Source organism: Felis catus, chromosome E2 (genome assembly GCF_018350175.1).
Source record: "Felis catus isolate Fca126 chromosome E2, F.catus_Fca126_mat1.0, whole genome shotgun sequence".
Lineage (NCBI taxonomy): Eukaryota > Metazoa > Chordata > Mammalia > Carnivora > Felidae > Felis > Felis catus.
The window spans coordinates 1,043,268-1,071,070 of NC_058382.1; the positions used below are offsets into that span (position 1 = coordinate 1,043,268).

The 27,803-nt window shown below is 48.9% G+C and overlaps 3 protein-coding genes across 7 annotated transcripts in view; 1 reads left to right on the plus strand and 2 right to left on the minus strand.

Annotated features, from left to right (window-relative positions):
- The window catches only part of LOC101092972 (zinc finger protein 211), a 44,228-nt gene extending 39,295 nt beyond the window's left edge, over positions 1-4,933 (minus strand). The window contains exon 1 of one of the 2 annotated variants that reach the window (XM_003997358.6): positions 4,041-4,851. In XM_003997358.6, the coding sequence (XP_003997407.2) occupies positions 4,041-4,073 (33 nt within the window). In that variant the 5' untranslated portion in view covers positions 4,074-4,851. Of the gene's footprint in view, positions 1-4,040 lie in introns of both variants that reach the window. The other variant, XR_006590844.1, reaches the window with a different exon arrangement.
- A 7,971-nt stretch (positions 4,934-12,904) lies between these two features.
- The window catches only part of LOC111556192 (zinc finger protein 551-like), a 33,408-nt gene continuing 18,509 nt past the window's right edge, over positions 12,905-27,803 (minus strand). Inside the window, exon 3 of the mRNA XM_045047314.1 lies at positions 12,905-15,468. Coding sequence (XP_044903249.1) covers positions 15,401-15,468 — 68 coding nt within the window. The 3' untranslated portion in view covers positions 12,905-15,400. The remainder of the gene's footprint in view (positions 15,469-27,803) is intronic.
- On the plus strand, positions 12,994-19,661 carry LOC105261204 (zinc finger protein 154-like). 4 transcript variants are annotated; one of them, XM_011289507.4, is made up of 3 exons: positions 12,994-13,132; positions 16,043-16,169; positions 17,493-19,661. In XM_011289507.4, exons 1-3 carry the CDS (start codon positions 13,100-13,102, stop codon positions 18,878-18,880), a joined length of 1,548 nt encoding a protein of 515 aa, XP_011287809.3. In that variant the 5' UTR covers positions 12,994-13,099; the 3' UTR covers positions 18,881-19,661. The 4 variants fall into 4 exon arrangements, with proteins under 4 accessions (XP_011287809.3, XP_044903253.1, XP_044903251.1 ...); XM_045047318.1 differs by having other exon boundaries at positions 12,995-13,132; positions 16,048-16,169; XM_045047316.1 differs by having other exon boundaries at positions 13,004-13,132; positions 16,025-16,169.

The following is a 27,803-nucleotide window of genomic DNA, read 5'->3' on the forward strand; positions in this document are numbered from 1 at the left end:
CACCTACCCCTCACCCATCTTCCTCCCGAGCATCCAACACAGAAGAGAAGCCAGGCCCCAGCACCGCTGGTGCCACTGTCTCCTCACAGGCCCAGTGATTACAGGCACCAGCGATGAGCAGATGAGGATAAAAAAGTAGCAAACAAGGGTCTGGCACAGAAGCATTCACTCATTTCTGCTAAGCAGTCCCCTGATACGGACAAATCATGTAATTCTCAATACCAGGGCCCTGGGGCACCAGGCATACACGCTCTGCAAGTACACATCACTCTCGAGGCTGCACATCCCTCACATTCCCAGACACAGCCACCACCAGCTTGCTGCCCCACACACCTTAGGCATCTCTTTGGCCTCACTACTGTGTATTACGGTATCTCCACCACCTCTTCCTCACCCCACTGGTGAGAGTGGGGTTGTGTGCTAGGGTTATGGGGATGGCAAACACAGGGCGCCTACCACCGGACAGATGACATCTACAGTTTTCTAACCATATACAGTCACAGTCTGGGAGAGGGGGACGCCACACGCTGTAAGGGTTAAATTGTAGTGTAGGGCTAATGCTTAGCTTGAAAAATAACAGCTTTGTGTTGACACTGAAGGTTAAGAGATAACAGCCTTGCTTTGCTCTGGTAAACTATGCCTCATACTCTTGTAAATTAGGCTTCACCAATTAAGGAAACAAAAGTTCAAAGAAAAGAGCATCAGAGGCAGGGTCAAGGAGATCCACTGGTTGCAACTTAGAGGCAGAAAGTCTAAAGTAAACACCTCATTAGGCAACTGTTTCTAACTCATCTGGAAACTGTTTCTTTGTTCTGTTCCCAGGTGATGATAAAACGATGTGATCGGCTTTAAAAACTCTGTACCCCGGCTGTTTGGGGCCACACTCTTATCAAGAGTGTTGGTCCCAATCGGTCGGCCTTGCCTCTCATTGTAATAAACTTTGTTGTGACTGTCACTGGTGCCCGTAGCATTCTGTTTCAGGAGTCGTGTGGATGCAACAACGCGACACAGGGCCACACGGGGGCTGCACTCTGGGAAAGAGCCAACAGCCAGTGGTTGTGAGATCCAAGCTTTGTTACAGCAGTAGAAAGAGGTGCCCTGTTTCCTGTGGGAAGAGGTCACTGACTGATTTGAGTGACTCCACGGGCAGGTAGGGAACTGAAACCAACTAGAGGGCTACACAGGAACTACTCCTGATCCCTCGATAAAAACGCTGTTTGGTTGGGAGATCTTATTTGTGGGAGCAGAGTGGGGAGGGGAAGCAGCACGCTGGCCGTCTGAGGCCCCCATGGTTCCCGGACATGGGTGCAGCACACAGTATTGGATCCTAGATTCAGGCCTTGCACCACAACCGACGACAGCATCCACGGGATGCTCTGCAAATTCAAACAGGACTGAATACTGCTATTGACTTCCCAGGACTCGCACAAAGTCACAGGCCCTAATCCTCCTGTGACGGCTTCACTGCTTGGGTCTGTTCCTGGCCTCAGACTTGGGGATCTCAGATACCCGCAGCCCTATTCCACTAGGTGCTGCACTTCCTGTCCCCAAAGCAACCACAACCTTCCTGGGTCCACCTAACCCTCATCCAAAGCCCAGCCCCATCAGTGGCCCACCTTACTGACTCTCACAAATGACCACATTTGCCCTTGACCTTATCCTCCGGGCTGAATGAAGTACCCCAGGCCCCAACAAAGTCCTCACAAAATCCTGGTGAGTGCACAGAGTGGTGAATGAACACCTGCTCTAGTCTGCATGACATCTTGCCTCGCTTATCTATCCCTTGTCTCTGCATCCACCTCATGTCCACCATTGCCTTGGAAGCCTTAGCCACCTGCCAGACTATCCTGTCCCCGACATGTACTGCTCTCAGGACCACTTACCTGCCTCATTTGTGTTTGTGAAGCCTTAACCTATCGCTCAGGTACCCAAGCAAGAGACTCACCCATGGCCCCCACCCTCCTCTACCTGGTCCCCTAGCAGCTTTACAGTCATAACCTGAAGATTACCCGTCCTTTTATTTCTTTTTTTTTTTTTTATTTTTTTTTCAACGTTTATTTATTTTTGGGACAGAGAGAGACAGAGCATGAACGGGGGAGGGGCAGAGAGAGAGGGAGACACAGAATCGGAAACAGGCTCCAGGCTCTGAGCCATCAGCCCAGAGCCCGACGCGGGGCTCGAACTCACCGACCGCGAGATCGTGACCTGGCTGAAGTTGGACGCTTAACCGACTGCGCCACCCAGGCGCCCCATTATTTCTTATTTTTTGAGGGGGGGGCATATGTGTGCATGTGCACGAGGGGGGTAGGGACAGAGAGAGAAAGAGAACCCTAAGCAGGCTCCACACCCAGCACAGAGCCCAACAGGGGGCTCGATCCCACGACCCTGAGACCATGACCTGAGCTGAAATCAAGAGTTGGACGCTCAACTGACTGACCCACCCAGGTCGACCGAAGATCACTTAAACGTGACCATGGCTCACACACCTGTACCCACCTCATTTTGGATGCCTCCATCCTGAACTCTTCCCCTGATTTTTAGACCTATGCGCACATCTGCCCACATCACGCATCCATTCGGTGGGCTCTGAAACGCCCCAGACTCTCAACATACCTAAATCAAATACTTCCTGATGCTCCCCTCCCCGCAGCGAATATTACTTCTGCTGCATTCTTCATCTTAGACCATGGACCTTCCACTCCTACAGCTGCTAAGGCCTAAAACACTGGGGTCATCCCCGAGTCCTGTATTTCACTCCTTCTCCCTCATTAGAGAATTCAGTTGCCCCTTTTCAAACATGCATCCAGAGTCCAACCACTTTTCCCAAGCCACAACCCTGGTCCGTTAACCTTCACCTGGACGTTGGCATATCCTGCAGCCCCATCTTCCCTCCTGCTCCTCGGGTCCCACAGTCCGCTCTCCACTCTGCAGCCAGATGGAGTCTGGGAAGGCCTTATTAAGATCGCTTTCTGCCTCTGGTTCACACCTCCTCATCACCTCCAGAATATACACCCAACTTCTCCGTTGTTCCAGACGTGACTCCTGTCCCCCTGCTCTTGTTCCCACATAGAAGGACAGCTGTGGTTTTCTGAACACCCTCAGCCGGTTAGACCCCTAAGCGCCTGCATATCTTAGAACCGGTTCCTGGCAGAACTCTCCACACCTGTTTAGGTCAGTTGCCACAGATGGAAACGCTTCTACATAAAGGCCGACAAGGACTTCGGATCCTCTGCTGGGGGTTTCCCCAGGGCCCCCAGACCCAAGCCTGGGGGAATGACACTTGAGAGCCCCAGGACACCACATCCGGAGAATATGGAGGTGGGGGGGGTCAGGGCCAGCGAAGGGCTGAAATACCCCCCAATGACCTGCGTAAGGTCCACAGCGCTTCTGCCGCAACGGGAAACTGTGCAGAGAGGCTGGACATAGAGGAAATAGAAATACAGAAAAATAGAATCCACGGCTGGGTTCGACGGGCTCACACTTTCCGTACACCCTGGCCCTGGAGTCGACTGACTTCATGCTGGCTGTCTAACGTCTGTGCCTCAATGCTGTGTCCCCTCTTGCCAGCTGTGTCACCTGAACTAAGATCCAACCTCCCGATGCCTCGATGTCCTCATCACTCCCGTCCGGCCCGCTCTTCCTTTGAACCGCCTTTGGGAAACTGTTAAATCCCAAACGGAGATTGTGTCCCTCCTTTGGCCAGAACTCTCCTTGGCGTCTAGGGCAACCCTCCAGACCGCCAGTACCCCCGTGACCCCGCCGCACACCCTCTGTTCCCAGAGAGCAGAAGGCGGACCCCACATCCCCGATTGCACCCCCTTGAGACCCCCCTGCAGCCCTGCACCATCCGACCCCTCCTCTGCAGCCCGCTCCCGCACCCCGTCATGCCGGCGCTCAGATACGGGGTCCCCACCCGCGAGCGCCTCCCCGGCCTGGACACCGGGACCTGGGCCGCAGGGACGCGAGCAGGCGCCCCGCGCTCGGGCCTCGAGGGTCTGGGTGGGGGAGGGCGGGGACGGCCCTTGGGGCCGCGCGTTTACCTCAGTCTGGTCCCTGCGCGCGGCCGCCGCCATCGGACCCCCTGGGAGAACGGACACCCGGGCCCGCGGTCCTTGTCCGGACCCCGGAACGGGGCAGCCCGGACGGCGTCGCCGACTCGTGGAGCCGTCTGCGAGGCGGGGACACCGCTTCTCCTCGGGCTTTGTCAGCTAGTCGCCTCGGTCCCGAACATTAGCGGGTGAAGACTAATGAAAAGAGGCAAAAATACCGCCAGGGGGATGAAACCGGAAGTCCCGCCCCGACGTTAGGCGCACACCCAGAAACGACTATCTTTTCTGTCTTCATTGGTCAGAGATGCCGTCCATCGACGCGCGCTCTTCTGGGTAATGTAGTTCACAGGCGCCCAGCGCCAGGATTAAAACACTCCTACGGACCTCCCAGAGGAAAGGCCGCTCCCTGTCGAGGGCTCAGGAAATCGGGGTCTTACGTCCCAGGCCAGAGGGGCTCCGCTGCTTCTTAAAGGGTCCATACCCAGATTTCTGGAGAGTGACGTCTGCAACTGATCACCCAAGTGTTTGGAGACGTTATTTCAGATTCCCTGATGCTCAGCATGGTCCCAAAACTAAAAACAATATTTCATATGTTCCCAAAGGCTACAGATCCGAATGCACATAATATTCCCTAGAGTCAGTTAGATACAAAATACGTCGCTGGAAGCAGAACCTAGTAAACCTTATCATCCTACAAGTCAAATACTTACACCCGGAACCATTACAGACAGTTTTGTCAATCTGTATGTTTGGTCATGGACAAGGTAAAAATATTCCATATAGGGCAATGACAGAGAAGACACAGGATGGATGTGAGGCCACTGTGAAGTAAGAGATTTTTTTTTTTTGTCTTGAGAGAGAGAGAGAGAGAGAGAGAGAGAGAGAGAGAGCTTGAGCGGGAGTGAGCAGGGGAGGTGCAGAGGGAGAGAGAGAACCTTAAGCAGGCTCCACACTCAGCAGGGAGTCCCACACAGGATCCACTGAACAACCATGAGGTCATGACCTGAGCCAAAATCAAGAGACTGTTGCTCAACGGAATCAGCCACCCAGGCGCCCTGAAATAAGAGTTTTTTGTTTTGTTTTGTTTTGGTTTGGTTTTTTGTTTTTAATGCATCCATAGAAAACACCTCTCTAGTCTGATCATTAATTTTTTTGTGTCCAATTCATTGAACAATACTTTTATCCATTTAATATATTCATATCCGGGCATAAACCCAGTTCCTTTTAGGAATCTAACATCTTCAAAAGAGGACAATGTAATAAATGTTATTTTGGGAGGGGACAGTGGCTGCAGTGCTCAAAGATGGAGCATGTAGGCAAAGGCTGTTCTCCACCATGAGGTACCTGGGTACTTAAAACCATGATTTCACCTCGTTGTTGGGAAGTGATTATCATTTCTCTTGCAGAGATTGTTCTGTATGGGGATTTGGTATTATCGCAGAATCATAGCTGCAAAATGCAAATTACAAAAAGTTTTTAACCAATGACTATGTAGTAATTAGGGGTGGTGGCAGACAGAACTCTGGTGAAACATCAGTGGATGGGGAAAAAGTTAAGCCCTCAGAGAAGATTTTTTTTTTTTAATTAGAGAGAGAGAGCATGCGCATGAGTGGGGCAGAGGAGAGAGAGAGAGAGAGAGAGAGAGAGCGAGAATTCCAAGCGGGCTCCATGCCCAGTGTGGAGCCCAATGTGGAGATCCATCTCACGACTGTGGGATCATGACCCGAGCCAAAATCAAGAGTCAGATGCTTACCCGACTGAGCCACTCAGGCGTCCCAAGACCTTAGGGAAGATTCAGCATTTGTGTCTGAGAACAGGAATAATTAGGTTGAAAACATAACCAGAATGGTCACTCTGATGGTTCTCCAAAATGAACTCTTTCTTCATTCTTGAAAACATTGTACATTATCAGTGCAGGAAAGAAACAATGTAGACAGAGTAGACAGAATTGTAAAAATGAACAGAGAAGCTGAGGCTTACTGTATAGTGTTATCCTTTTGGAATTGTGTCTGCTCATATGTGTGTCATTCTGTTGGCATCCGTGGATTCAAAGTGGTTTCTATAAAAGGTGTTTGTTGTGGTAAAACTAAAAATATATTTTACAGTCAAATGCTCTACCCCTGAGCTACACCCCCCTAAAAACATATTTTGTATACACATTTGCACTATGCATTTCTCACTTAACTAAATATCTTGGACAACCTAAAGCCACTTCCTCATTTGACACCCACTGCTTCTTATTTCCACATTTACTAGACCTAAGCCTGATTCTTTTTTTTAATGTTTCTTTATTTTTGACACACACACACACACACACACACACACACACACACACAGAGTAGGTGAGGGGCAGAGAGAGAGGGAGACACAGAACCCGAAGCAGGCCCCAGGCTCTCAGCTGTCAGCACAGAGCCCAACTCGGGGCTCAAACTCACAAACTGTGAGGTCATGCCCTAAGCTGAAGTCAGACGCTTAACCACCTGAGCCACCCAGGTGCCCTGTAAACCTGATTCTTTTTAAAGATTGCTGTGCACTTCATTGTCCTCCTGCTCCATGGCTGACTGGCTGGCCCAGCCTACAGATCTCTCCTATGTGTCCCCAGTGCCCTTCCTCCAAGCCCACAGAAAACTGTAGAGACTTCTAGGGTAGTCCCTTGTCCACCCGGCCACTCTCAGGAGTCCCCTGTACTGAGAACTGGTCCTGGGCATTAAGGCCAGGAGGCTGGTGACACTGACACAGACTTAGGTTCCAGATCCCTGTGGTTGGGGTGCTGTGGAGTCTTGGCGCCCTCCTCAGAGTCCAGAAGCCAGAAGCAAGGGCCACATCATGCTGGCTGCCTCCTGTCCGTAAGAAGGTGTAGCTGAACCACGGGAGGGTTCGTCTGCCAGATTCACAGCAAGCCAGAGAGGACTAACACCCAGCTTTCAAAGTGAAGAAAGATGGGCTATTTATTGGTGTGGCAGCACCCAGAAACACAGGGAGCTACTGCTCAAAGTCCTACACTTCCTAATGGGGCAAGGGATCTCTGGAAAAGGTGGATGCTATTGATTGAAAGTCCACGAAGTCATGTTAACAGAGGTTACTTCCGGTGCCCTTTCATCTGGTCCCACGGAGGCCTGTTCTATCTCATGAGATTTAAAATCTAGAAAATGGATTCATTTCTTACGTTACAGATTTCATCAGGTACATCAGGTGATGACGTGTTTAGGATAGTGCTGATCAGCTGCTCATACTTGCCTGAACTAACTACTTGTACGTGCATAAGCTAGTGTGGTTGCATCCCCTTGTATTCCTTTGAATGGTAAGCAGACATTCCTATGTCTTGGGCCTGCATCTATGTGTTCCATGGCCAGTCCAGCTGTGCATGGGGACAATATGAGCTGCACCATTCCTTCTTTTGTCAGAAAGATGGATGCTGACTTCAACCAAGATTGTCCCCCTACATGCAGAGTCATTGTCCAGGTGGCAAAGGTTGGGAGTTAGACTCGAGTGAGAAGTGAGGACTCAGCCTCTGGAAGAGGAACATGGGATTCAGTGGATGGTATCACCTGTCTGCACCTGACCTCTGCTGGGAAAGAGTGATGCTCTCTGCTTCTGGGGTGACGGGGACCTAAAGAGCCCAGACTGAGGCCATAGATCAGCCTTGTCCAGGGAGATCCCCTCCCCTAAGGTCTAAGCAGCAGGATTTCCTGTTGCCTTCATATCCTTCAGCCTAGATCTCTGTTTCCTCCACCCTCTGCTCTCTGGGCTCCACATCCATGTGTAGCTTTGGGTAGTGCCCTGAAAGGAAGATGGAAGGATGTGCAACCTCATCTTCCATGCTTTCCCTCTGCCAGAGCCCTCTCTTTTAATTACATTTTACTATTACCCATAGCAATAAACAAGGGATTGCATGTTTTTATTTTTTTAAAAATTCGTTTCCACTTTTTTATACATCTACAAAACCAAGTTTCCAAGAGTGGGATCCATTTTTTTTTTTTAACATTTGTATGTTTTTGAGAGACAGAGATAGAGCACAAGCCAGGGAGAGGGGGTGCAGAGAGAGGGAGACACAGAACCCGAAGCAGCCTTCAGGGTCTGAGCTGTCAGCACAGAGCCCGACATGGGGCTCAAACTCACAAACTGTGAGATCATGACCTGAGCCAAAGTTGGACGCTCAACTGACTGAGCCACCCAGGCACCCTTAGAGTTGGATCAATTTGTAAATTCCACTGGTAGCTTTTACCCTTAGTAATTGAGCAGAACACAGCTGCTGCTCCATACCATGGGTAACCAGGTGGCCCCCAGGAATCAGTTTCCTGACCTCTGCCCTTACATCTTTGATTTCCCCAAGCCACATGTTTCTGTGAGCCAGGGCTATTCTCACAAATCCCACTTCTCTAGCAACAAGGAATGACCCTAAGTGCCTGCACAAAGTTTTCCATGGCCTTTGAGGAGGGACTTTGGAAGGACCAAGGGGCGATCAGTAGGTAGGCCCAGCTCCTCCAGTGCAGCTGGCCAGCCACGGAGCATGCAGACAATGAAAGGCAACCAATTTTTTTTTTTTAATTTTTTTTTCAACGTTTATTTAGTTTTTTGGGACAGAGAGAGACAGAGCATGAACGGGGGAGGAGCAGAGAGAGAGGGAGACACAGAATCGGAAACAGGCTCCAGGCTCTGAGCCATCAGCCCAGAGCCTGACGCGGGGCTCAAACTCACGGACCGCGAGATCGTGACCTGGCTGAAGTCGGACGCTTAACCGACTGCGCCACCCAGGCGCCCCAAAAGGCAACCAATTTTTTAAGAGGCATCTTCAGGTCTACTAAGTGTGGCCTTTAGGAGGTATCAGGTATAAAAGCCTGAAGTAGCTTTAGGTTGTCCAAGATAGATTGTTTTTTTTTTTTAAAGCGATTATTTTTTTTTAACTTTTTTAATGTTTTTATTATTTTTGAGACAGAGAGAGACTGAGCATGAGCAGGGGAGGGGCAGAGAGAGGGGGAGACACACAGAATCTGAAACAGGCTCCAGGCTCTGAGCTGTCAGCACAGAGCCCGACGCAGGGCTCGAACTCACAGAGTGTGAGATCATGACCTGAGCCGAAGTCAGACGCTCAACCGACTGAGCCACCCAGGCACCCTAAAAACAATTATTTTTTTATGTTTATTTTTGAGAGAGACAGACCATGAGCAAGTGAAGGGCAGAGAGAGAGGGAGACACAGAATGCAAAGCAGGCTCCAGGCTCTGAGCTCTCAGCAGAGCCAGACACAGGACTCAAATTCACGGACTGTGAGATCATGACCTGAGCTGAAGTCAGACGCTTAACCGACTAAGCAACCCAGGCGCCCCAATCCAAGATACATTGTTAAGGGAGACAAAGTACTGATCTATACACAAAACATGACTTTACTTTTACTAAGGAAAGCAGCTTGTACATATTTCAACATACAGACATACACAGAGGAATCCATGTGCACAAGCCATTCTAAAAGGATACTATACTTCAAACATTTTTCGCTCCGGAAGATTTAATTATCTGAGACTTTTGACATACTACTTTATAATTATATATGGTATAGGGCTCCTTCAATAAAAGATAGAAAATATTTTATGCTTTCTTGTATTAGGAAAACAAATATGTACATATCCGGTTTTTTGTTTTTTTTTTTTCTCTTTGTTTTTGCCAACTTCAGTTTCTTTTTTTAAAGTTTTTGTAATGTTTACTTATTTTGAGAAAGACAGAGAGAGACTGTGCGTGACTGGGGGAGGGGTAGAGAGAGGGACACAGAGGATCCAAAGCAGGCTCTTTGCACTGTCAGCGCAGAGCCCGATGTGGGGCTTGAATTCATGAACCATGAGATCATGGCCTGTGCCAAAGTCAGATGCTTTACCGACTGAGCCATCCAGGCACCCCACCAACTTCAGTTTAAAAGGCCTACAGATGTAGACAGAATGTCTGTTAATGAGGAGAAATGTAGGTACATGTTCTGGCAGAACACACAGCAGAATGGTGGAAATGTCTTCAATATGTATCAGAAGCTTGGAAGCTTGTTAAAACACACATTCCTGGGGCACCTGGGTGCCTCAGTCGGTAAAGCATCCAACTCTTGGTTTCCGCTCAGGTCATGATCTCGTGGTTTCTTGAGTTCAAGCCCAGCTGCTTGGGATTCTCTCTCTCTCCCCCTCTCTATTCTCCCCACTTCTGCTTTTGCTATTTCTCACAAAATAACTAAATTAAAAAAAAAAAAAACAACAACCCATCAGCACACACACACACACACATTCTTGAGCCTGATCCACAGGATGCCTGATTCAGTAGATGTGGGTTCAGGATTCAGAATGTGCATTTCAAACGAGATAGTAGGTGACACTGTGGGTGAAGCCCAGGGATCAAACTCTGAAAACCAGAGGTCTAGGAAAAGTGGCATTGACTGGTTCCAGGCCCCAGTCCACCACGATGGAGATTTGCAGGTTCGGAGAGGGAGAGCCAAGATTTCTCACCCACACACCCTGAGTGTGTCTGTAGTGAGCCAAGTAAAGGAATGGCCAGCTGGGTATGAGTCCCAGGCCCACCACTGCTGAGATCTACGAAGCCTGCACTGACTGAATTATCCAACAACTGCTTATTCTGCCTAGAACTTATCGCAAACATATCCATACAGTTCATCGCTCACAATTCCAAGTGTTTTCTCCTCTTATTAAGGAAGCCTCCCTTACTGGGCTGAGTAATACTACATTCTACATTCTAACGTAGTACCTATTTCCAAAGTTACTCGTTTTGTTCCTGGTCTTTCTTTCTTGAATACGACATGAATCCCGTGACTGCAAGGGTCTTTATCTATCTTACGACATAATATCTCCCATGAAACTAAAATAAGTGCCTAAAACCAAATATTTGTTCACAGATCATGAAGGAGACAAGGGAATAAACATGACACCTCAATTTCCCTGTATATTAGTTACAGTTCTGGTTACTCTAAATGCCCCCCTTTAACTTTTTCCATGCTTGGTACTGCTCAAATTTTTCAAGAGCGGAGATTTGTATTTTGGAGACAAAATTTCAGAGTGACCATTCTGGTCCCATGCTCAGCTTGATTTGTTCAGTTTTGAGACATCACTGCTAAAATTTCTCTGAGACATTACCTTTTCTGACCTTCAACGGATGTTTCAACAGGGCTTTCTGCCACCCCCGTTGAGTCACTACACACACATTAATAATAGCTCTTTGTAATTTGAATTTTATAAATGTTCTCCTGAGATCATATCAATTCTTCAATCAAAACAGTCCTCGCATCACAAAAGATATGATAACACTTTTCAGCAGTGAAATCACGGATTTAAGATACTCCCAGTATCTTCAGGTGGATAGTGCATACAAGCTTTGCATACAAGCTCCAGCTTGGAATACTGCAGCCACTGTACCAAATCAAAGTAGCATTTTGTCTCATGGATCTCTGTTTGAGATTGATGTTAGACTCCTAAAAGGAAGTGAATGTATTCAGGATATCAAATAAGACATATGAAGTGGATAAAAGTGTTTCTCAGTGAATGGGACAGAACAGTTGATTCTACAGGCAGGAGAGATGCTTTCTTGGGAATACACAGATCTGTTAAAGAATTATTCAGACACTTGTTGAAACAGTAACATAAACTTCAGTCAGACAATTCCCACAGGTGTAGGGACAATGGGAACTTGCAGTAAAGGCAAGAGAGATTGGACTCAACTTCACATTTTTTTTTAAGTTGGTATTTATGCCAAAGAGCATGGTTCAGGTGTCTGTGGGAGGGTGAGTGATAGAAAATCACTAGATTAAGGGGCGCCTTGGTGGCTCAGTCGATTAAGCGCCCGACTTTGGCTCAGGTCATGATCTCGTGGTCCGTGAGTTTGAGCCCCGCGTCGGGCTCTGTGCTGATGGCTCAGAGCTGTAGCCTGTTCAGATTCTGTGTCTCCCTCTCTCTCTGACCCTCCCCCGTTCATGCTCTGTCTCTCTCCGTCTCAAAAATAAAATAAACATTAAAAAAAATCACTAGATTAGGGAAATTCCTCCTAAACTGACCTAAAAGATACTAGCTGTAAGCAGGTCACTAAAATGAGAGATCACCTGTGTGATGCCGAGGATTGAGGAAATTTAATCAGGTATCAATGGTGATCAGATATTCAGGAGGGGAGATTCTTGCCAAACCAACTAAAAAGAATTCTCGTTCCTGCCAAGGCCTGGATCTAGTAAAAAAAAAAAAAGTGTACAGTGTCTTAACTAAATACTATGCAACGAGAGACAGTCACATCTGTGTACTTGGGATTCTGGCGGCTCAACATCCTTCCTCTTATCTTTACTAATGTGGCACAATCTGGAGTATTTTCTCTCTTGACCAAGGGAACTTAATGCTCTGGAGGGCACACAATTGAACTGAAATAAGATACTGTTTACTACTTTCCACTAGGCGTGGACACATTTTGTGTCTAAAACACTCAATAGAACAATGTGTTTCTTTGCTTTGTAGCCTTTGGGAGCATCACCAACAATATTCTCAGCCTCAGGGAGCATGCTGCCCTTTTCTGGGTCTGAAATAAGTCTGCAAGCACTTGGGTGATCAGCGGCAGAGAGCCATGCACACGTACATGGTTACATTCTGTCAAACGGGAGGGGAGCCTACCCGTGTGTGCCTTTTCCCTTCGTCCCTCCAAGCAGACCTTGGCTCCTTACTGCAAGAGGCCCCTGTCCGCCTCAACGGAATTGTGGAGACGACTTGATCCAGAAAGCCCTGAGCCGAGGGGCTGCGTCGTCCTCCAGTGAGAGCTAGAGGAGAGACTTCCGTGTAGACAATACCGAGGGGCGGCACGTGGCGACTGTCTCCTGAGAGGGGCCATGTTGGCGCTCTTAGTTTTGCTCACCTGGTAACAGGTTCCGGAGTTCCGCTTCCACACTGACATAACGGGACCGAGAAGGTGCGAGAGGAGGCGCCAACCCTGCTGAACCGTTAAGGGTCGGGGTCGCCACGTCTCCCGGGCTACCCCGACCCGAGAGGGACAGGGACCGCCCGCCCGGGTGACCACCGCCCACCCACAGAGTCCGATGGCGGTGGCCGCGCCCAGGGACCCGGCTGAGGTAACCGCGCGGCCCCAAGGAACCTCCCCGCCCTCCCCCACCCAGACCCTCGAGGCCCGAACGCGGGGCGCCTGCTCGCGTCCCTGCGGCCCAGGTCCGGTGTCCGGGCCGGGAAGGCGCTCGCGGGCGGGGGCCCGGTGTCTCAGCGCCGGCGTGACGGGGTGCGGGAGCCGGCTGCAGGGGAGGGGCACGTGGTGAGGGGCGGTGCAGAGCACTGAGGCACAGAGGCTGAACTGCCAGCCGAGTCGAGTTGTAGTCTTCAGAGCCGGCAAGAGTTCGGGGAGCCTTGATCCCTGGAACCCGCCGTGGCCTCCCGCATCCACGGCTGGACACGCCCCCATTTCCCGGGGCTGCAGGGGCGTTTTTGGAACCGACGCGACCAGGTGGGCGGGGCCCCGACCCCCACCCCCTTGTCCTGGATTGTTGTGTCCCCGGGACTCTTTTTTTAAGTGCCATTCCGCAAGTTTGGGGTCTGGAGACCCTGGAGAAACCCCAGGCCCGTGCCAGGAGTTACACGAAGGTGTTTCCGTTTGTGATAATCGGTGTGGGGACGGTTGTCCCAGGACCTGGTAGCGAGGTGTGCACACGCTGGAGTTAACACCCAGCCGGAACTATTCAGGAAACGAGCGGTCCCTTTGTTTCGGTTGGGAACAAGGAGCGGGGGCACAGGAGTCAGGACCCGACGACTGCCTGAGAAGTTGGGTGTCTCTTGTGGTGGGAATGGGAAGCTTGGATGTGAGCAGGGACGTGACATTACCAAGGGCCTCATGGGATCCACCCCGCTATAGCATGAAGTGTAGACTGCGGGTTCAGGGAGGAGGCTACTGTCATAGTCTCCGTGAGGGTTATTGGAGCAGGGCCCTGGCTTACAGGTCGTTGGAGTCGGGATGTGTGTTTTAAGAAGTGACAACTCTATTTTCTAATGTTTCACCCTATCACGGGGTGAAACGAGGATTCAGGGATACTTCCAGGGTTTTGTTCACATGGACATGGGGATGAAGCTCAGCCAACGGAGATGAGGAAGCTGGTAGTCTGAGTGATGTGCGGGCAGGAGATGTTTTGGGAGCACTGAGTGGACGCATTAAGTAGGCAGCAACACACAGCTCCGGAAATCTGGGGAGGGGTTCGGGAGACCTCTAAAAGTATGTGGCTGCTGTGTGGGCCCAGGCGAGTGAGCTGGGGGTCACATCTGCGAGGAGCAGTCTTCTGGTTCTGCTGGTAGAGCGATTATGGTGCCAGGAAGAAGGGGGGAGAAAGGGAGTTCGGGCCCCATACTTGGGTGATGGTGTGACTTGAGAGATGAGGGATGTAATGGCCATGAAGGGAGAGTGTGTGGGGACAGGATGCGCGGGCAGGCGGCCACGGTTTGGCAGAAGAGTAGACGTGAGAGGGATGCAGAGGCTGAGGAGTGACAAGAGCAGGAGGACGACAGTCAGGCCTGAGCCTGTGGAGCTTCTCCACTCTGCGAACTCTGCCAGGATGTGTGAGGACGGTGGTGCAGCCGGGGCGAGGGGGGAGGGTTCGTTCATGCTGGAGGGTAAGGTCGCCTGTGACCTGCTGACCTGGTCACCTGTGACAGACACTAGGTCCTGCCGGTCTGAGGCAGGGTGGCCTGCACAGAAGGATCTTGGGGCTGCCACCACTAGTGGAAACCACGACAGGTCTAGAGTGGCGTTGGATCCTGTTTGTCTCTACCGAGCACACTCTGGAAGCTGGTGCTCACTGTGGTGTGAGGCCTAGAGCGAAGACCCCTGTGATGCCCTGTCTCTGTGTGCTGAAAGGCAGAGGGACTCACTTGGCCTAGTGGACGTTCTCCTCCTCCCTCTTCTGCTGCCGGTGAGGTTTCCGGGCCACACAGCCTTCTCCTCGAAGGTGCGTGTGCTGCTTAGCCCCTCGTGTGGGTTTCAGTTCCCTGCCAGCCCGTGGAGTGACTCAGACAGGCCAATCACGTCCTCTGACAAAGCAGGAGGCACCCCACCCTCTCTATCCAATGAAGCCTTCATCCTCCGGCTCCTGGTTGTTCGCTCTTTTTTCTTTTTTTTAATTTTTTTTAACGTTTTTTATTTATTTTTGAGACAGGGAGGGACAGAGCATGAACAGGGGAGGGTCAGAGAGAGGGAGACACAGAATCTGAAACAGGCTCCAGACTCTGAGCTGTCAGCACAGAGCCCGACGCGGGGCTCGAACTCAGGGACCGCGAGATCATGACCTGAGCCGAAGTCGGCCGCTCACCTGACTGAGCCACCCAGGCACCCCATGTTCACTCTTTCAGAACACAACAACCACGCTCTGGGCCCGTCTGGGTGCAGTGTCCTCCTCTCCCAGGCGGTGAATACCTGTGGGTAATAAAGTGCTGTCCGTCTCCTCTGTACGGGGTCGGGTGCCGTGTGTTTAGTCATCCCATTGCCCTAAGATGGGATGCCCGCCCTCACCAGTGGGGTGAAGAGGAAGTGATTACAATACAAGTCGCATATGGGGAGGCCGGAGACCTTCCTGCAGCGTGGGACAGTGAGGCGGTGTTGACAATAGGCATGTGGTTGTGAGATCCAGTTTCCAGCATTGTGTGTAGTTAGGGAGGGAATGTGCCTGATGGCCTGGGGACCTGGTATTGAGACTTATGTGACCGTGGCCGCCACAGAAGAATAGCCTGGTATGAGTGGGTGGATCCTCTGTGCCAGGTCCACAACTTGGATACGTACTTGTCCACGTGCCTCTTGTGTCGGCAGAACCCTGTGATCAGTGGGCCCATGAGGAGGGAAGAGCGCCTTGGCTCCCAGCACTGGGGCCTGGTTTCTCCTCTGAGTTGGGAGAATGGGGGAGGATGGGCATGGATTAGGGGTGGGTGGGGGAAGGGATTGTGGATCTTGGGAAAGGGGCTTTTTGTGGTTTCAGCTGTCCCCATCATGCCAGGGCAGGGTGACCTTCGAAGACGTGGCCGTGTACTTCTCCGGGGAGGAATGGGGTCTCCTGGACGAGGCTCAGAGATGTCTGTACCAGGATGTGATGCTGGAGACCTTGGCCCATATAACCTCCTTGGGTAAGACCCTCAAACCCACCCCTGTGCCCTGGGCTAGTCTCTGCCCTCCCCATGTCCCCAGCAGCAGTCTGTCTTTACTTTGGGACCACGAGTACTGCTTCCTTCCCCAGTTCCCCGGGTGGGTGCTGTAGTAGGTAAGGCTGGGGTCTGTGCACTGCCGTCCTTCCTGGAGTGGGACCGGCTTTCCTGCTGACGTGCAGGGAAGAGGGTGGAGTCTCGCGGTGGACCTAACGGACACCAGCTTCACTACCCTCTTCCTGCCTGGGTGACTTCGTCCACGTGCAAGGCATCTGCATGCTCCAGGTCAGCTGCCTTCTCTAGCTGACGCTTCGCCGTGCCTGCCTGTGCCCGCAATTGCTTTCTCCGCCAGAGTTACTGCTTCCACGGACCATGGGCTGTTGTCACGAGACCCCCTTCCAGAGTTGTCCGGGGACTCTTTAGTTCTCTTTCCCATAGGCTGTCATGCGCTGGGCTGTTCTAGGCTGCTGGTGGCCACTCATCTGTCCGCTCCTTCTCCTTAGTACCTGTATCACGAAGGTGCCATATCCTTGCTCGTGGTGGGAGTGGGGCTGGGTCGGGGAGCCTGTGGTGGTTCACAGTAGGTCCAGTGACCCACCCACAGGATGGCTCAGAGGCAGCCAGGCCCTGCAGAGTGGCACCTGGAGGAAGACGACGTCAGTGTTGGGTTCAGATTGCCCCCAAAGCCTATTCTCTTTGACTAGTACTTTGAAGCCAGTGGCCGTACTTCATTTCTGTCCTTCCTTGCCCTTTTATGGTGCTTTGCCGAATGTCATCCCTGTTACTTGTCAGTTCTACTCTAACTTCCAGCCCGGGGTGAGCGTCACAGCTCTGGGCTCCACATGGCACCGGTTTTTCTCACCACTCCACCTGCAGCACTCTGCACAGTGGCCGCTGTGTATTCTGTCATGAGGTGTGGCCGTGTTCTTAAGCCGTCCCTGAACACCACCTGCCCTGTCACAGTCCTGTTTCCTTGAGCCTTGACACACCCTTCTGCACGGCATTGGTGTCACCACTATAAGTTCCTTTGGAAAGCTGTTTGCAGAGGACTGAATTGTAGACGTTTTGCCTCCTCCCTGTCCCGCCACATGCTTGGCCTTCATCTCAGAAGGCCTCTCTCACTCAGTGTTCTTTGTACCCCACTACTGCTAAGCAGCCCCATCCTCAACCTCAACCAACTCTGTGGTCCTGCAGACAGGCCCGTGCATGGGTTCCCGGGTTTGTTGGCCACACATTTGTAGCTCGTGTACTAGCCTCCCTCCCGTCAAAGTCAGCCCACGCTTCACCAGCATTTCCTGCTTTCAGGCTGCTGGCATGGAGCAGGGGACGAGGAGGCACCCGAGCAGAGCGTTTCTGTACAAGGAGTGTCACGGGGCAGGACTTCCAAGGCGGCTGTGTCCTCCCAGAAGGCCCCCCCTCGTGAGGTGTGTGTCCCGGACTTGAGGGAACTTTTACATTCGACCGAGCACCACGCGACACCTGGTGGACAGAAACTGCACAAGATGGGGGCACGTGACAAGCAGATGTATTTCGACACAGACCTTGCGCACCAGCAGCAGCGCACTGGAGAGAAATGCTTCGGGAGCAACAGGGGCGGAGCCTCTTCTTGGAAGGACTACACATTCTGTGTGTCCGGGAAGCCCTTTTCCTGTGGCGAGGTTGTGAGGGACTTGTTGGCGAGCTCGAGATTCCTCCAGGATCGGGCCACACACACCAGGGAGAAGTCAGACAGGAGAGCTGAGTGCGGGGCGGCCTCTCACGGAAGGAGAACTCCGTGCACCTCGGCAGAGAGCGCCAAGGACCTCACTTGCAGACACACCCTTGTTCGTCACCAGAGACACCTCAGCAGAGAGAGATGCTTCATGTGCAGTGAATGTGGGAAATCTTTTAGCAAAAGCTACAGCCTCAGTGACCACTGGAGAGTGCACACTGGGGAAAAGCCTTATGAGTGTGGGCAATGTGGGAAGTCCTTTAGGCAAAGCTCCAGCCTCATTCAACACCGGAGGGTTCACACTGGAGCAAGGCCTCACGAGTGTGACGAATGTGGGAAATTATTTAGCAACAAGTCCAACCTCATTAAACATCGGAGAATTCACACTGGAGAACGGCCGTACGAGTGCAGCGAATGCGGGAAGTCCTTCAGCGAGAGCTCTGCGCTCCTTCAACACCGGAGTGTGCACACTGGAGAGAGGCCTTATGAGTGCAGCGAATGCGGGAAGTTCTTTACCTACCACTCCAGCCTCATAAAACACCAGAGAGTTCACTCAGGATCAAGGCCCTACGAGTGCAGCGAATGCGGAAAATCCTTTACTCAGAATTCCAGCCTCATCGAACACCGAAGGGCCCACAGCGGAGAAAGGCCTTATAAGTGCAGCGAATGTGAGAAATCCTTTAGCCAAAGCTCTGCGCTTCTTCAACATCGGAGAGTTCACACTGGAGAGAGGCCTTATGAGTGCAGCGAATGTGGGAAATTCTTTACTTACAGTTCCAGTCTCCTAAAACACCAGAGAGTACACACTGGATCGAGGCCTTACGAGTGCGCTGAATGTGGAAAATCCTTTACTCAGAACTCTAGCCTCATTAAGCACAGGAGAGTTCACACTGGAGAAAGGCCTTATGAGTGCAGCGAATGTGGGAAGTCCTTTAGCCATAGCTCCAGCCTCATTAAGCACCGGAAAGTGCACACCGGGTAAGGGCTTGAGGAGTACGGTGAATTTGGGAAACGTTTACACGTGTCTTCCATTTCAGTGACTGTTCAAATATTCACACCAGAAAAAAGGCTTTATGAGTTTTGAAGGTGGGAAATATTTACGTCCGTGTCCAAGCTCCTAAAACACCACAATGTCACCTCAGATGAAGGCCCGGGAATGTGGCCAATGGGAGAAGGCGCTGACTGAAGTCTAGCCTCGGTGCACTCCAGAGAACTCACACTGAAGAATGGCCTTAGAAATGCAGTGACTGTGAGAAAGCCTTTAGCCAAAGGACTTACCTCATCGGAGATGACAAATTTCAAATGGGAGACCTACCTGAAATGTGCAGGTATACAGCATTTAGGTGTTCAGTGTGACAGCGCTGGAGGAGAGCCTTTCGGAAGGTGCCATTTGTCTGTGTTGAACCTCATACATCTTAACATCCACAGGAACCCCAGGGATGTGGCAGCTGCAGTGCACTTTGTGAACCTGCCCAGGGCCATGCTCCAGTGTCAGGGCAGGTCCCAGATGACCATGAACAGCCCAAGTACTTGCTCCTTCCCCACTTTTCCACCCTGAGGAGGTAGGGCATGGATCTCACCCACTTTTGGCCTAGAGGACTGTTGGTGCATTGAAAAGGTGGACTGCATGTCTCAGGGCTGTTATTGTCCTCGTGGCTCTAGAGATGGAAATCCCAGCCTCCCAAGTCACCAACCCAGCAGTCACCCTCCCATTGCTCTTGTTTGTACCATAATAAAGGTCTTACTGTTTAAGTCACTGTTAATCGTGGGGATTCCATTCACTGTGTGCGTGTATGAAGTTAACTGTGTTTGCTAGCATGAGCATGTGGACAGATTCGTGTGCCTTAGAAGGGACAGTGTGACGGCAGAAGGTAGCTCTCCAGTCAGAGTTTAGTTTGTATGGCTGCTTGAAGACTTTAAGGGAAGGCTGAAAGGCTCTGTGATCCTAATTTATAGTTGGATGCCAGGATATCTTGTAGGGTCAGAGTTTCAACCCGAAGAGTGGCAGTTGTTGGCTGTTAGGACAACCTTCAGGGCTTCTAAGCAACATAAAGTTGTTGTCTTGTTCACAAGGGATATTGATGGTATAGTGAGTGCCCGGTGCTCTTGAAGGAAATCTGTTCCCCAGGCCTGGCAGCACAGCCACAGGCCTTGACGTCCTGAATTCTGTAGGTAGCATCACTGGTTTTAAGCCTATAAGGGCCATGGGCATGATCACTGTGACACAAATTGGATTCATAGAGAGTGCAGGAGACCAACAAACTGGAGTGATCCTCTCTGAAAAGGGCATCCACAGTATTTAGGCACTATGACCTTGAAGGATGAGCAGGTACAGAAAATCTCAGGCCCTCCAGAAGGGTCTGTCTTGTGTAGCTGAGGGCCTGTCAGAAAAAATAATCTCAAGGTCTTGTGGATTCCTGTGTCCCCTCTGGGCTGTTCACCAAAGTCTGTTACAGATGGCAGCAAAATGAGGACAGAGACAGGAGAGAGCTCTTAGTTCAACAGTGAGGCCTTTTTGACCCAGCCAGTGTCTTTGTTGAATGACACGGAAACACCTTCATTGCTCACCTAATTTTCCTGCCGCTGACACCTATGTCTTCTGATGAGGACACACATGGTGGAGTCAGTATGGTGGCCCAACGTGATATCTGAAGTGTAGGCAACCAGACTTTTTTTTTCTTTTCTTTCCTCTTCTTTATATTTTAATTTTATTTTATTTTTAAAAATTTACATCCAAATTAGGTAGCACATAGTGCAACAATGATTTCAGGAGTAGATTCCTTAGTGCCCCTTACCCATCTAGCCCATCCCCCCTCCCATAACCTCTCCAGCAACCCTCCGTTTGTTCTCCATATTTAGGAGTTTCTTCTGTTTTGCCCCCCTCCCTGTTTTTATATTATTTTTGTTTCCCTTCCCTTATGTTCATGTGTTTTGTCTCTTAAAGTTCTCATATGAGTGAACTCATATGATTTTTGTCTTTCTCTGACTAATTTCACTTAGCATAATACCCTCCAGTTTCATCCACGTAGTTGCAAATGGCAAGATTTCATTGCTTTTGATTGCCAAGTAATACTCCATTGTATATATACACCACATCTTCTTTATCCATTCATCCATCGGTGGACATTTGGGCTCTTTCCATACTTTGGCTATTGTTGATAGTGATTGCTATAAACCATGGGGTGTATGTGTCCCTTCGAAACAGCACACCTGTATCCCGTGGATAAATGCCTAGTAGGGCCATTGCTGGGTCATAGGGTAGTTCTATTTTTATTTTTTTGAGGAACCTCCATACTGTTTTCCAGAGTGGCTGCACCCGTTTGCATTCCCACCAGCAGCGCAAAAGAGATCCTCTTTCTCTGCATCCTCGCCAACATCTGTTCTTGCCTGAGTTGTTAGTGTTAGCCATTCTGACAGGTGTCAGGTGGTATCTCATGGTGGTTTTGCTTTGTATTTCCCTGATGATGAGTGATGTTGAGCATTTTTTCATGTGTCAGTTGGCCATCTGGATGTCTTCCTTGGAGAAGCGTCTATTCATGTCTTTTGCCCATTTTTTCACTGGATTATTTGTTTTGTGGGTGTTGAGTTTGAGAAGTTCTTTGTAGATTTTGGATACTAACCCTTTATCTGATATGTCATTTCCAAATATCTTCTCCCATTCTGTCAGTTGCCTTTCAGTTTTGCTGACTGTTTCCTTCACTGTGCAGAAGCTTTTTATTTTCATGAGGTCCCAGTAGTTCATGGCAATCCAGACTTTTAATGTGAACCTTATTGTTAAAGCTTCAGTCGGGTACAAATGACATGCAGCTTCCATCATTAAATTATGCAGTTTGATGTTTTGACATTCATGTAACCCATGAAGCCATCGATCATGACCATAAACCTTCCCACACCCCCATATTTATTTGTGTTCCCTGATAATCCATCCTCGAGGCAGCCATTGACTTGTCATTTTAATAGGTGAGTTTGCATTTTCTAGAATTTGTATGATTGAAGTCTTAAAGTCTTTAGTCCATTTCCTCGGGTGCCCTCATGTGGCATTTATTTTGGAATTCATCAGTGGTGCCTGTACAAGCAGTTCATTTTTATATCGCTGAGAAGAGTGTCCTATCGATACGACGCTATTTACTTATTTATGCCTGTTAATGGATATTTGTTTCCAGGTTCAGCTGCTGCAAGTAAAAATGCTGCAGAAATTGGATACAGTTCTTCGTACTGACAGGGTCCTCTCTGTTGTGTTAATCCTGGAGTCAGCGTGTGGGTGAATGTAGGGCCTCTAAGGGACCCCAGATTGTCATCTAAAATGATTCTTCCTCTTGTATTCCCACTAGCAGTGTATGAGAGTTCCATTTCTCTGGTATCTCTGCTAGGAGTGGGTACGGTTAGTCTTTTTAAATGTGAACCCAGTTGGGACACGTGTAGCAGTATCTCACGTTGGTATAGGTGCGTTTCCCTCATGTTGCATGATGTTGAGCAAAGCTCTTGGACTCAAAATACAAAATACGGGAGGAGGCTGGGCATGGAGTCAAGAAGCCGCATCTACACTGTAGCAAATTCGAATAGACAAAAGGCCGGGCACTTTATCAAGTGAACAATAAAAGCTAACAAATGGTCAGTGGTACATATAGGTTAGAAGCCTTGCAGATTTACCTAATACTTGCCTAAGGCTAAATTTTCCATCCTGATTGGAACCAATCTGCATTAAATAAGGAGCACAACTGACTGACAAAACCCAGCACTTAAAATGATATATCATAGGTTCAAATATTTTGATTGTGTGTAATAAAGTTTTTGGAGTCATACAAGAGCATTTCCATCTTAGAAACACATTCTGAAGGGATTAGGTGAGTAACGACATCACGTCTGGGATCAAATTTAAACTCCTAAGTGGATGGGGGTAGATGAGTGAAGAATGACCATAAAATGATAGCCTTCTCCGTTTGGGGAATATATTTGGAAATGCCATTATAATGGGTAGAATATGTCATGTTATGAGTAATATCATATGGTGAGGAGGATAAACTCAAAAGGACAGAAGGAAGCTTTTAATACCGTGAGCATGAAAAGGACAAAACATACGTTCTAGATATGAGCAGTTGAGGACAGTTATGCCTGAATTAAATTGTTTAAAAGATATTTAAAACGTAAAACTTTCTTGTCTTTTTAAGTGGCCATTATTAATGTGTGCGTTATTCCATTTTGTGTGATCTAGTAGACAAATCCTGCAAAGATTGAGGTAGCTCTCTGTAGCTTTAAAGTAGAAACAATTAGTATTACCACAGGAAGGGGGAACGCAAAAAAGCCTTACAAAACACAAGGCACATTTCCTTCCTTTGCAGATAATTAAATTAGGGCCCAAGAAGCGGAAGTGACTTGCAGGATGGGAAGTAAAATCCAGGGCTACTAACTCTCACTTCAACGTTTTGTTTCATGTTTACTTGTTTTTGTTTTTGTTTTTAATTTAAAAACTTTAGGGGCACCTGGGTGGCTCAGTCAGTTAACTGTCTGACTCTTCGGCTCCAGTCATGACCTCACTGTCGTGAGACTGAGCCTTGCGTCCGGCTCCGTGCTCGGGGTGGAGCCTGCTTAAGATTCTCTCCCTCTGTCCCTCTCCCCTGCTCACGTGCTCTTTCTCTCAAAATAAGTAAATGCAAACACATAACTGTATTTTTGCTGGTGCCTGGCTGGCTCAGTTGGAAGAGCACGTGGCTAGATTTCAGGTTGCTGTATTTGAGCCTCACACTGAGTGTAGAGATTACTTAAAAACATGACTAACTTCAAAAAAAGCTTTAATTTGTTTAGAGCACTTCTAGGTTTATAGGAAAATTAGGAGGAGGGTAGGCACTTCCCGTGTATCCCCTGCCCCCACACACGCAGCGCCTTTCCTCCATTATCAAGGTCCCCCACCAGAGTGATACATTTGTTATCTTTGATTATCATTATCACCCAGAGTCCATTGTGCATATGAGGGTTCACTCTTGGTGTGTACATTGGAGTCTGAACAACTCGTAATATATAACACAGTATCACACAGAATATTTTCACTGCCCTAAAAATTCTCTGATTCCTTCTATCCATCCCTCTCTTGCTCACACATTGCCCAGGAACCACTGATCCTTTATTCTGTCAATAATGTTGCCCTTTTCACAATGCCTTATAGCTGGAATCCTACAGTATGAATCCTCTTTAATTATTTTAATGGTTTTTTAATTTATTTTTGAGAGAGAGAGAGCATGTGTGCGTGAACGGGGAGGGGCAGAAAGAGAGTGAGACACAGAATCTGAAGCAGGCTCCAGGCTCTGAGCTGTCAGCACAGAGCCTCACAGTGGGGCTTGAACCCACAAACTGTGAGATCATGACCTGAGCTGAAATCAGACTCTCAATCAACTCAGCCACCCAGGCGCCCCCAGTATGAAGCCTCTTCAGATGTCTGTTTTCACTTACACACTTAATATGCACTTTAAGATCCCTCCATGTCTTTTCATGGCATGATAGTGTATTGCTTTTCATAACTAGATAATATCCTTGTCTGCACATATCAATGTGATCCATTCACCCACTAAGGAGACATCTTGATTGCTTCCAAGTTTTGGCAATTTTGAATAAGATGCTAGAAACCATTACTGGCAGATATTTGAGTGGCCCTGTTTTTTTTTTTCTTTAATTTATTTAAATGTTTATTTTCGAGACCGAGAGAGACAGAGCATGAACGGGAGAGGGGCAGAGAGAGAGGGAGATCTGAGCTGTCAGCACAGAGCGCCACATGGGGCTCGAACTCAAAGACCGCGAGATCATGACCTGAGCTGAAGTCGGAAGCTCAACCAACTGAGCTACCCAGGCGCCCCGAGTGGTCCTGTTCTCAACTCCATTGGGTAAATACGAAGGAGCACAGTTGCCAGGTTGTATGGTAAGAGTAACTTTAGTTCTGAAAGAAACCGCCCAAGCGTCTTGCAAAGTGGCTGTGCTGTTGTCACCAGCAAGGAATGAGAGTTCACGGTGTCCCCTATCCTCACCGGCATGTGCTGTCGTCAGCATTCCCGTTCCTCACTCTAACAGGTGTGTGGTGGCATCCCGGTGAGGATTTTTGCATCTGTCTTCATGAGAGACTGGGTCTATAGTTTTCTTCGTTGTCACAGCTTTGTTTGGTTTGGGTTCTGGGGCTATGCTAGCCTCTTAGGAGTTGGGGCTCATTCCCTCTGCCTCTCCCTCTGAAGAGATTGTAGAGAATTGGTACAATTTCTGCTTTAAATACTGAGGAGAGAGCATCAGTGAAGCCATTTTAGGGTGCTACGTTCTGTTTTGGAAAAAATTCCAAAAGGAGACTGATTCAGTTTCAAGACCGATGCAATTTGGATTCAATTGAAATTCTTGATTCAGTTTCTTCTGTCCTGTATCTCTTTGTTCTATTATTCCTGGAACTGGTAATTGACAGCTTCTGTGGTTGTCCTACAGCTGTGTCATCTGTTTTCTCTTCCAGGCTTTTCTGTTTGTTTTTTCCCAGTTTTAGAGGTTTTTCTGAGATATCTTCAAGTCAGATTCTTTGCTTAGCTACGTGCAGTCTACTGATAAGCCCACCAGAGCATTCTTCACTTCTGTTACACTTTTGATCTCTAGTATTTGTTTTTTGGGGTGGGGGTGGGAGGGTTGTTCGTTTGGAATTTCCATCTCAGTTTACATAACCCGTCTGTTCTTGCATGCTGTCTAATTCATCCAGTACAGCCCTTAGCATCTTAATCACAATTGTTTTAAACTCCTAGTCTCCTGGGGCGCCTGGGTGGCTCAGTCGGTTAAGTGTCCAACTTCGGCTCAGGTCATGATCTCGCGGTTTGTGAGTTTGGGTCCCGCGTCGGGCTCTGCGCTGACAGCTCAGAGCCTGGAGCCTGCTTCGGATTCTGTGTGTCCCTCTCTCTCTGCCCCTCCCCTGCTCATGCTCTGTCTCTCTCCGTCTCAACAACAACAACAACAACAACAACATTAAATTCCTAGTCTCCCACTTCCACATCCCTGTCTAGTGTGAGCCTGGTTCGAAGGCTTGCTTGGTCTCTGCAGACTTTTACATTCATCACGCCTTGTGATATTGTCTTGAGGTCTATGTGTGAAGTACTCCATGAACGGGACTCGTGTAGACAGGAGCGGCATTAGTGTGGGGAGAAGGGGACTGTTACGTCGTCTGTGACTAGGGGTCTGTTTGGTTTTGTCTTGTTTTATGCCTGGAACAGTGTTATGATTTGTTTGGCACAGAAATTTCCTCTTTAACCTTTGAGTTCCTTATGAGTGGATCATCATAGTTTCTGAGATTAAGAGGTTTTGTTTGTAGGTTAAAGATTTATTATTTAAAAAAAATTTTTAATGTTTATTTATTTTTGAGAAACAGAGAGACACAGCATCAGCATGGAACAAGCAGAGAGAGTGTAGAAGCAGTCTCCAGGCTCTGAGCTGTCAGCCCAGAGCCTGACATGGGGCTCGAACTCACAAGCCATGAGATACTGACCTGAGCCAAAGTCAGAGGCTTAACAACTGAGCCACCCAAGTGCCCCAAAGATTTATTTTCTTTTATGGAATGAATTTACTGACATAAACTAGAGGTCTCAAGTTTTATAGTGAGTTTGTGCTTCTGCACTGTGCCTTGTCAGTGTCCCCCCACACCTTGGCTGGGACAGGATGGATCGAGTGGCCTGGAGGTAGGTATATTTCCCTTCCCTCTGTTCACCTAGGCTCTGGTAAATCCTGAGCAACTTAGGCTCTGCTCAAATAGCGTGCATATTGGTTTGGTATGATTTAGAGCCATTCGTTGATGACGAAAATGAATCTGTTTTTAGAAGTAACATGTTTTGACAAAAGAATGAGGTTACTTGCATCAAGACGTCATCAACTCATCCGTTCTCACCAATAACAACTCAGTAGCCCAGGTGCTGAGGGTTCCTGCCCGGACTTCGCAATAAAAGAATAGAAAGGAGCATATATGGCTAAGGGCCATTTAGACCAAAACTCCTGAGAGTTGGAGAAGACCATCCCAGAGTGCTGGGTTGGGCAAGGCTAACTGCTCATCTGAATAGCTCTCCAAAGACCTTACGGCATTAGCTCCTGCCATAGTAAAGGCCACTCTTTTACACCAGTGGGGAAGACCACAGTGGCCCTGGAAGGAGACCCACTAGCCCATCAACACTGGCATCATCGTTCCCTAGCAACATGTTCTAGGAACAGGGGACTTCCCTTTGCGCTGGCGGCTGGACATCAGCTATGGGTTTGCCGTCTCTCCATAGTACTAACTCAGAACAAGTTTTGCCTCCACTCCATGTGGACGTTACTCCTTTCATCTCCTTCTGCTTGCTACAATAGTGTGATTAATTGACTATTGATTTGGATATGTTATTTTCTTCCTTGGCTTATTAAGAGATTACCTCGTATGTCACTAGCTTGTGAAATTCCCACCGTGAACCTCTGTTACATAAAGACAAATTCAGTCTCAGAGCATTAATTTGCCTCAAATCAAAAAAACAGTTTTTTCTGCAAGCAGACTTTGCAGAGAACCATGCTTTGGCATATTTGAAAGTGGTTTCTTTGGGGGAATCTGGCCGGCTTCGTCAGTAGAGCACGTGGCTCTCGATCTCAGGCTCATGAACTCAAGCCCCACCTGGGACACAGGGCTTACTTAAAAGCAAACAAACAAACAAAGAAAAGAGGTAACATTCAAAGAAAAAGAAGAAGAAAATGGTTTCTTTTCCTTTCTGCTGTTGGAGCACAGGATCTTCTCCTGTCATAGAAGATCACAGAACATCACGGGATACTCACTGTGAGAATCAGGTAGAACTCTACAAGTGTGTGGGAGCTCTCCACAGGGCTGGGTTCCCCAGGAAGTTTTCTCTCTCAGGCTCGTTTCCACTGAGACTCCAGCAATTGGGCAA